The sequence below is a fragment of the Vigna unguiculata genome, chromosome 7, assembly GCF_004118075.2.
Source record: "Vigna unguiculata cultivar IT97K-499-35 chromosome 7, ASM411807v1, whole genome shotgun sequence".
NCBI classification, from domain to species: domain Eukaryota; kingdom Viridiplantae; phylum Streptophyta; class Magnoliopsida; order Fabales; family Fabaceae; genus Vigna; species Vigna unguiculata.
In genome coordinates this window covers 27,395,406-27,406,164 of record NC_040285.1, presented here as the reverse complement: position 1 = coordinate 27,406,164, position 10,759 = coordinate 27,395,406, and the positions used below count along the sequence as shown (strand labels likewise).

The 10,759-nt window shown below is 30.2% G+C and overlaps 1 protein-coding gene across 1 annotated transcript; it reads left to right on the top strand.

Moving 5' to 3' along the window:
* Positions 1-1,733: 1,733 nt before the first annotated feature.
* LOC114191352 (probable WRKY transcription factor 48) lies at positions 1,734-6,231 on the top strand. Its single transcript, XM_028080521.1, has 4 exons — positions 1,734-1,781; positions 4,245-4,549; positions 5,302-5,469; positions 5,589-6,231. The coding sequence occupies exons 1-4, from the start codon at positions 1,734-1,736 to the stop codon at positions 6,229-6,231; spliced, it is 1,164 nt and encodes a 387-aa protein (XP_027936322.1).
* Positions 6,232-10,759: the final 4,528 nt, after the last annotated feature.

Sequence of the window (10,759 nt, the reverse complement as noted above, 5' to 3'; positions counted from 1 at the left end):
AGATTGGATTTTTTTTATTAAATTTTTCCTTTGACACATTAGAGTTTGTTTGGTAAGAATAAAACATATAACTATTGAATAAACGTTATGGGGCATGATTCTTAAGTATTCTGTCTTACTCTTATTTTGGTGAGCATGTGTTAAGAGATTAACTCTACTTAATCATATATCTCCATTAATAGTGCTATAGGATTAATTTAATTTTTTGCAAATAATTAATTTAAACTTTAATGATTTTTTACACACTTATCTTATATATGTATGTTATTTAATACTAAAACATTCATATTATGTTTCTTTCATATTCCATTATTCTGAAATAGAGTTTAAGTGTGAAATGAGAATTATAAAAGAAGGAAAGTTTCGAATTTAGTTAACACTTTGAGATAAGCCATCATTCCTGCAATAATTTGGAGTTTATTTATCTGGAAATATTGAATGGAGAAGATAAAGTAGACTTAGAGTATCAGGTGCAGTATATATGACTCATTTGAAATTGATTACTCTGATGTTTTTATTTATGTAAATATATATATTTTATAAATTTTGTTTTGTTAAAATCTGAAAAAAATAAAATAAAGACAATGATGATGATCAACGACTTACAATAATTTACTTTATTGTAATCAATATATTATATATATATATATATATATATATATATATATATATATATATATATATATATATATATATATACTACTTTGCATTATTTATGCAATTTTTCTAATTATAATTAATCCTACGTATTTTTAGTTTAAGTTGTGAACTTACATAGTCAAATAAAGTTTTTTCTTCTTATTATTATATTTGTATGTATTTTTAGGATTTAGAGTTCAGAGTCAAAGGTTTTATTGTTATTTTCTATATATGTTTAGACCATGTTTTGTAATTCACATAATTAAAGGTTATATTTTGTGATAAATGTGAAAATTAGATTATTTTAAAAATTATATATATATATATATATATAATAAATTAATGTAAACATTTATTATAATATTAATCAAATTTTATTCAAAGAAGTTTACTAAAAATGTTTAAGATAATTATTTTGTATGCAGGAAACATCTTTTTCTTACCCAAGACGGTATAGATGAATAGTTAAAAGAAAAAAAAATGATAAATATAAGCTACGAAGTTTTATACTAATGAAAAAAAAATTATTTTTTAATTTCTTTTACTAAACTTAGCTAGAGTCCAAACATCTAGTTTATTTTACGAATAACTTTTAATATAATCACAGTAAAAATTTACCAAAAAGAATTTTTTTTCCAAAGATACAAACTTTTGATATATATATATATATATTTTTTATAGGTATTGGGTTTAAACCCCAATTTTAAATTTTTCATTTAACCTTGCACATGATGTAACAGCTTGGTTATGTATTAAGTGCAAGTACTTTCCTTTCATGATGACAGCTTGTGGTAGCTATACGCAGTTTCAATTAGTAAGAAGTGTTTTATTTCCTTAATTTGCATCTAAATTGTCCATATATTGGTTGCATAAGTTGTGTAAAGTCACAGCAAAAACTTCATTATTCTTGTATTAGCCAAATCCTAGTTTTCACTTTTCACCAAATCTCTTCATTCATGGAAAACAATAGCCACCAACACCATCACACCAACCAAATCTCAGAATCCAATTTTCATGCTTTATCTTCCAAACCCAATTGCAGTGACCACAAAAGGGTTTTCGATTTCGATTTAAATCAACCCAAAATCGATGCAATGCCTTCTCTTCCTCTTATGGACAACAATTTGGTTCCAATCTCTCAGGTATTTTAGTAAAAATGTTTTCTTTATGCTCTATGCTACTAGTAGGTGTCAATTTTTGTGTTTTTGGATAGTCCTTTGCAGAAATATTTTTGTATGAAATTAATTTGGGGGAAAATTGATTTTGAAATTAAATAATTTATGTTTGGGTATATTATTTTAAAAGTAATTTTATTGATCTGAATTTTTTTCTCCATCACAAAATTAACAAGTTGCTTCAATTTTAAATCAAAGGAAAGGTAGATAGGAAGTTTGAAGTGAGACCGAGTACCGGATTTATATGAAGATTTAGTCTTCTAAAGATATTTAAATGTGACTGTAATGATTAATCTCATACATACATCATAAATAAATAGATAGATAGCCAAAATTAAAATGATTTTTGAACTTGAACTCAAATTCTAATATAAAATCAAAGATGTAAATTTTGTATAAATTAACTAGTTTTTTTTTTTTTTAATTGACAATGAGTTTTAATTAAACGAAGCATTTGAGATTTTCTGATCCATATTCAATATACACTTTGCGTATTAAGGGTATAATGTCTTAATATTAATACACAAAACCGTCTATTGTATTACATCCTCATCAATTTGGTAGACTTTACACAATAGATAAATAGACAGAGATAGATAGATAGACATATAAAGTCAAAATTAAAATGATCTTTGAACTTGAATTCAGATTATAAAATCAAAGATAAATTGTTGTTTAAATTAATTAGTTTTTAATCAACAAAGAGTTTTAATTAAACAGAGCACTTAGATGCTTCAACCCATATAATATATACTTAGTGTATTAAAACATTTTGTATTACATTTCCATCATTCCATCATACTTACATAGCAAGAGCTAGATTACTACTAGCACAACCATGATCAGATTTGTATATTCCAATGTGATTCACAACTATGTATATGTCGTATTGACTTAACACAATTGTCTAAAAATGATTTTCTTGTCAATCATGGACTATTTGTCCTTCCTTACTTTACCTGCACTAGTGTCATATAAATTGTAATATGATATGCCTCTACATTTCTTCATCATTCATCATCACCATGGTCTTTATTTTGTTCAGAAAGATTTTTGTTACTCTAAGCACCCAACATCCGGACCTACATCAAATTATAAATTAACTAGTATTTTAACCAGATTTTATATTTTTTTTGGAGATCTCAAATTAACTAGTTAGACAAGATCAAATTATATATATATATATATATATATATATGTATATATATATATATATATCAAACATTTTTTTATTGAGCTAGTTTAATGAGTTTGAGTTTGACCAAAATTTTAATATGGTTTCGGAGTTATTAAGAATTTATCTTAAATGAGGGGAGGGTAATCTAATAGCGGGTATGATAAGTTAAAATCTCGACTAACCTTACTTAATCGATTTATTAACACTGAGTTAAGCCTAAATTTCACTATTTTAATAATTTATCAAAGTCATTCAAGTCTATTGCTTGATATTTAGGTTTATCTAATCCCTCTCAATTTTTAGCTCAATATCTTTGATATGAGAATTTGTTGAAAGTCTTAAATAGATTATAAATAAGATTAAATTGTATTATATAAGTGAAGACAAAACTTTCAATATTGAACTGGTTGATTTACTAATATTAGGTTAGGTCTAAAATTTTGAAAAGAAAAGAAATCTTTGTCTTGTAGGCTTATAAAATTTAATCATTTAAAAATAATTATGATATTAATTCACTTAAAGATACCATCGTGTGTGCAAACTCGTTTGTGTGGGTTGTATAAATTTAACAAGTTATCTTACTAGGAATCTAAAACTACGCTCCATTTTTGTAAGGAATTGCATAAACTAGCTATGATATTTTTAGAAAAGTTTACATATATACTTTAAATACATGTTATATTTACTCAATTTTCTACTTTAGTCATTCCAAACTCATCTTTTTAAAAATAATCTCTATAATTTTAAGTTGTGGATAAATATTGGTTTCCACTCTAAATTATCTTTAATTCAATAAATATATACACACTTTATTTTTATTATTTTTCTTTTGAATTTTAACTTTTATCTTTTTAGTCACCTATAGTATCAAAGAGCATAAATGGAGCGCGTCTTTGTTTGATATGTATATACTTTCAAAAGACCTTTTTTTTTATATATATAATTTTTAAAATGGTTCCAACATTGTTAATGATGACAAATATAATGATTTTTAAAAATCTATAAACTTACAAACCTACCGACTAAATTTGTATTATAGTTATAGAGATAAGGAATAATTGATCATTACCTTCTACTTTTTGAATATATAGATGAATTAGATTATTTTTTTATCACATAACAATATATTTAGCTTATTATATATTTCACTAAACTTGTTTATAGTCAATTTAAATATGTGATACACAGATTATGAGTAATTATAGCAAGTAATCTATTTTGTAATTGACCGAAAATATTGATGTGAATTTCAGGTTTGTGCTGAGAATAATTTCCCTGTGGCAACGGAAGCTGCTACAGAAGTTGTTGAACAAGTGCATTCATCAAATTCCAATGATGACATAAGAGTGAAGTTTCCATTTGATCTTAATGCTGAAGTTGATGATGAGGTGGACTCAATATCTTGCACTGAGGAAGCACGTCCCAAAGTTGGTGAAACCATTCCAACTTTACCTTCCACTCATTCAGAGGTCACACCAGAACATGTTCTTCCTACAGACATGGACAATGAAGACAGAGCAAGTGTTGTCGAGGGAGGAACACCTACCTCTGAAACCAGGTTTTCCTCTATCAAAACTATCATTTGGCATCACACTCAACTATATATTTTTAAAATAATCATGTTCTTATTTTACTTTATCCATCATAATGTCTCGTAAAAACGAATCCTTACATAATTTTATTTTAGGGTGTTGTCAATAGTTGAAAATCATCATAAAAGTTGTGTTCATAGTACAGGACTTCTGGTGCCAGAAAAAAAAAAATGGAAGCCATGTCAATATCCACGACTTCATTAAGGAAAGCGTGACTATAGCTCACGACTTCACTTCTTTTTTTCTGAATGTCATCACCATAGCCAACAACTTCTACTTTGACTATAACGAAATCACTTCCTTAGCCAATGACTTATACAAAAACTTCTAATAAAAAAATGTCTATTTGCATCGAATTACGGGTACAAATTTATTATGATAAGCTGGTTTTGTAAGTAAGACTTAACGTATCCTCTTAACATGATATTAGATTCATGTTAACATCTATTTAATAAAGTTTAATGATTCTTTTGTCTATTCACTCACTATCAAATTGCTATTGGAAAAAATATCTAATTTCATACTCAAAATATGTATATATCTCAAAATGAGAATGTTGAAAATCTAGTATTAATTAACAATAAAACCAAATTATAGTATATAAATTATTACAAAATTTATCTTCCAAGCCGATTTCGACATGGAACATAATAAATGAATAGACTTTTATATTTTTGATTGTTAAACTATTTATGTATTGGTTTTGAATGATATGCAGGAAAAGAAAGAAATCTATGGAGGGGGAATATGTGAAAGGGAATTCGAGGTCATTTCGCGGAAAAACATTCACTGTAAATGTTGAAAGCCGAAGAAGGACCATAGTGGACGATGGTTATCGTTGGCGAAAATATGGCCAAAAAACTATAAAGGGAAATTTGTTCCCTAGGTATGGAATCTTTTACTTCTACTCCTCTAACACCTAAATGAATCTTCACTCATCATTATTATGAGATACTCTTTTGCCCTAGTTCATATTCATTCATGAAAATTTTCCAATATATGCAGTGATTCAATACTGATAAACTTTTCATGGGAATTTTCTAGGGCCTACTACAAATGCACAGGTTCTGGGTGTTGTGTAAGGAAGCACGTGGAACGAGATTCGCGCAACAGAAAGAACGTAATCACTACTTACGAGGGAAAACACAATCATGAACAACCAATCCCTAAGAACCCTAATGAGAAACATTATGCAGAAGACGATGAAGATGAAGAAGATGAAACAGAAGAACTTGGTAGTGCTGCATCCAATGCTCGATGGAATTTTAGATTATCTGAGAGTATGAATTTTCTCAACACTCCACAACCTGCACAACATCGACTTCACACTCTTCAACTATCTCGTAATGACGCAAACCCTGGATTCGCCTCTGTGTGGCCTTTTGCAAGTTTCAACATGAATATTACATCTTCTTCTCACACCACTCAGATGCATTATTCTTCTTTCTTGAACAATACCAACACCACCATGCCTTACCGTTTCTATGGACTCGATCATAACCGTTTTGGTGCCCCTCAAACTGAGTTTCCAATGCCACCACCCTTTAGCATTCCTTCTTCTTCTGAGGTTTTTTCTCGCGCTAGGGTTAATGCTGTTGGCTCCAGTTCAGTCTTTCCTTTAAGGGGTGCAGCATATCGCAGATGGTAACTCCTAATGCTTGAAGAAGAACAGAAGAAGGAAATTGTGTGTGGAGAAGATGCAAATGCTTCTCTGCATCTTCAAAGTCATCGTGTGATCCGTTTATCGACATTTCATATCCATGCAGAAGAGATGTTATCTTTCGTAGTTATCTTTGTTTCGACATAACAGTTGTTAGCAGTTGAATTATTTTTCTGTTGGTTTTCTTTTGGTGTTTTGAGATATTGGTTTTAAGATTTGAATCAAACTATGGTATGAAGAAGAAAGCTTGTTGTACAAAAGCGCCAGTTAAACTTAACGTTGAAATGCAAATTTGGTTTATATATCTGGTGGCATCGTTTTTATATATTTTTGTTTGAAGAATCTATTTTTCTTTTCACATTTTTTATTAGAGTTGCATGTATATACTTTCTTTTATTTATATTTTAATATTTTTTTTTTTTTAGATATTAAAATCTAAAATATTTTAGTTTTAAATGTCAATTTTACAAATATTAGTATATTTTTTTTAAATATATTTAATATTTTTAAATGTTAATTTTAGAAATATTAGTATCTAAAAGAAAAGAACTAAAATAGTTTTAAAAAAATTGAAAATCCGCGATGGATATTGTAAATGGATACTCGCGGATAATGTGTACGAGTATTTTTTATACCCGCATGTTAACGGGACGGGTATGTGTATCATAGTCATCCAACTTGTGGGTACTCGTACCCACTATATTTTAATTTAAATTTTAAAAAAATTTAAAATATTATTACAACATTAACACATTGAAATTGAATGAATTATTTTTTATTAATTGGTTTTCAAGAATTTTCATTCTTTATAAACTGTCATTCAACACTATTTGAATGGGTTATTTGCATTCTGTTTGAAATTAATAAATATTACGCATTGTATTTTTATTTGAATTTATGGTTAAAATATATTGTTAAATATTAAAATTTTCTTTTGTAAATATTTGTGGGTACCGTGAATATTAAAAAATATATGGGTACCCGCATAACGGATCCCCGCACGGATATGTTTACGAGTACATAGCATATATTTATTCAACGGGTAGGGTACGGGGGAGCTACTATCCTTATCTTACCCGTCCCGTTGACATCCATATTCATATATAACGTTGTTACTGTAGTAATAATAAAAACGACCTAATTGTTATACATTTCCAAAAATAAAAATTCAATTGAGACGAATCAAAATCTGAAGACCAAATTGATATTTTTGAAAAAAAAAGGCTAAACAAGAATTTAAACCTATTAGAAAAATACATAGTTTCCTTGGAATCTTCCACTAACTTTTTTCTATAAATTTTTAATACTGACAAATATTTTGTTAACAAACTTTGACAAACTCTTCACAAAACCTTTCTCTTATTTTTCCATACCATAATAAATTATTTCAAAAATGATACTTTAACAAAATTTCACAAACTACTTATTTAGATAAAAAAAATACTACTTTTACTTCATTTTGATTAAAAAATAAAAAAAGTTATTCTATTTTAATTCTATTTATAAAAAATTTGTCAAGTTTATCAAAGAGTTTTTTTTTTGTTCAAACCTCATTTTCCAAATTATTTTAAGGCTTAATTACCGTTTTAATCCTATTATTTGTTAGCAAATTTCAAAATGGTCATTCTATTATTCAGAGTCTCAATTTAGTCCTCAAGTTTTCAAAAGTGACTAAATTTAGTCCTCACCATTTAATTTAAACAAACGCCGTTCAAACAGTAGTGAGGTGGCACAATTGTACTGATACGTGTCAACGTTTTTAAAATGCAAGAGTAATTGACGTGACATATGTTGAAGATGTTTAACTTTGTTTAGAAATGGGAATCATGAAACCCTAAATTTTTATCAGCTATGGTGCATTCGTTCATCTCCTCCGCTACGGTCCTGCAGAACATTGTTGTAATTAATTTGGCCCCAGATTTTGTTGTTAACAGAGATGTCCGAAGCCAACTCTTGTAAGTCTTGCTCATGTTCACACAATGAAATTTGTGGTGTGTCTTCTCTTGGTGGTGGGTGGAAGGGGTTGGGTGTGTCTCCCATTTGTCAATGTGGAGAGGTTGTTGTAATGAGAACTGCCAGAACAAGTAGGAATGCTGGGAAGAAATTATGGGGTTGTCCAAATTTCAAGGTTAGCTTGTTGAGTTTTATTTTTTGATTATTTGTAATTCGTGATTGTGAATAATGTAATTTTTGTTGTGCTTGATTTGATGAACAGAGGGGAAATGAAGGTTCTGTTGGCTGTAATTATTTCAAGTGGTGTGGAGAAGATGATGTTGATGATAGAGATGGTGTTATCATCAGACAAAGGAGAAAGATTGTTAGTTTAGAGAAAAGTAATAAGTTGTATGAGAAATGGATAAAGAGGTTAATAGGAATTGTTTGTGTTCTTGTTGTATTCAATGTATTCTTAGTTTCAGTAGTGATCAAAAGCCCCTAAATTGTTGTGAAGGGGTTGTTTGTAGTATGTTTTGTTCTGGTATGGTGCGATGTTGTATACTGCACCAAAGTTGTATTTGGTTTTGCTATGATATATAAAGTTCCAAAATTAATGAATTCTGTGATTTGCCTTTTATTTATGTACATGTTCATTTATATGTTTTGTTGGCTATTAAACAGTGGAAAATAATCACACAGAAAAAGATTTGAATTAAACAAGGAAACTTAAGATATATTTATATCAACCACAATAAGTTTCTCCAAAATAGTACATCATAGTTTCTCCAAAATACATAGTGTTGTTTCATGATTCAGATTTGTCCAACATACATAGAACATCAAATTCAGCTTATCTGTTGTCCAGTAACAAAATACAAAATACATATAACATCATATTTTCATGGTTTCCAAACACGACCTCGCCTATGCTGAAGCTTTGGCCTTATATTGGGTCTGCCACGTGATGGTGGAATTGGTGGAATTGGTGTTGCAGTGGGATGTGCTGTAAGTGGTGGAATTGACTCTTGGGTAGTCTTTGCATGAGTTGAAGTTGAACCTTGTGTACAATTAACGGCTGGTGGCACATTTCCACCTACATCAGAAATGGATGTTTGGGTTCCAGGGACAGATTGAGCAGAAATAGGTGGCTGGGTTGGAGGCACATATTGAGCAGAAGTAGAAGGATGGGATGGAGTCACAGATTGTTGACTGCAAATATTTTGACCTTCATCAGCAGGTTGTCCCTGGTTTGGAGGCACAATTTGTTGACTGGAAATGTTTTGGCCTTCATCAGTAGTTGGTCCCTAGTTTGGAGGCACAGATTGTTCATCAGAAGTAGCTGTTGGTGGTGGAGTTGGTGGAGATGGTGGAGCTTGTGGGCAAGTTGTTTTGTTGTGTCCAAGTTGCTTACATGTTGAGCATTTCTTCCTTATCCCCCCTCTTCTAACTTGGGTGTCATCTTTCTTCATCTCAGATGCTTGTAATCTTCTTTTCTTCTTAGGTTGTCCAGGCAATATGCGCTTTAGTGGAGGCAGCACATCAAGGAAGGGAGTGATTTCCCAGACATCTTGGCCGTTTACATCATGTCAACATATTGTGGTATATAAAAAGCTAAGTAATCAGTGGAGGAACTTGCCTTGGAGGAATAGCTATTAAATGTTTGAATGCCTCCTCGTTAACTTCTTTAAGCTCTAACATAACCTTTTCCCATGCTTGTGGATATGTGCAGTAAGCAACCCTCCACATTAAGTGTTTGAGCATTTTCCCTGGAAATTTCTTCCTGAAATTCTCATACAGGTGGCGCATACAAAACCTTTGATCAACTCCTGGGATGAGTTCATTCAAAGCTGGCAGGAGACCCTATAAAAATAAATACATTAGATTCTGAAAAGAGCTGCCAGTACACATATTTAACACAATGAATTACCTTTTGCTGGTCTGATATAAAGGTGCATGAGGCACAACATTCAACCCCACCAAGATCATCAATTAGAAGGTCTAAGAACCACGACCACATGTCCTTATTTTCAACCTCCACAACTGCGTATGCTAATGGCAACATCTGATCATTTGTATCTCGTGCCACAGCTGTCAATAACTCACCACCAAACCTCCCCTTTAAAAAACATCCATCTAATCCTATTATAGACCTACACGATACAAAGTTGTCCTTACATGCTTTTAAACAAACATAAAATCTTTGGAATATCTTTGCACCATCATGATCTTCAACCTTTAATTTGATTATTGAATCAGGATTTGATCTGCGCAGCTCATGAGCATAATCATAGATACGTTTGTATTGATTTGTAAACGACCCATCAATCTTGTTTGAAGCCAATGATCTTGCTCGAAAAGACATTGCACGAGATATAGAAACGTTCCACTTTCTTAAGCCCTTTTCACGAATGTGCACAACCTTCACAGTAGGATTTTCTCTCACAATGTTTTCTATTCTTCCACTTAACCACTTTGCATTCATTAGCTTGTTGTTAAACTCTCTACAACAAGTATGTTTATCAACTATCTTTCTTAATTGCCAAGTCTGAATAACAGGTATATATGCACAATATGCAATCCA

Coding starts and splice junctions, on each gene's coding strand:
- LOC114191352 (XM_028080521.1), top strand. CDS start 1,734: ATGCCTTCTCTTCCTCTTATGGACAACAATTTGGTTCCAATCTCTCAG. Junction 4,550..5,301: donor ACACCTACCTCTGAAACCAG/GTTTTCCTCTAT, acceptor AATGATATGCAG/GAAAAGAAAGAAATCTATGG. Junction 5,470..5,588: donor AAGGGAAATTTGTTCCCTAG/GTATGGAATCTT, acceptor CAATATATGCAG/TGATTCAATACTGATAAACT.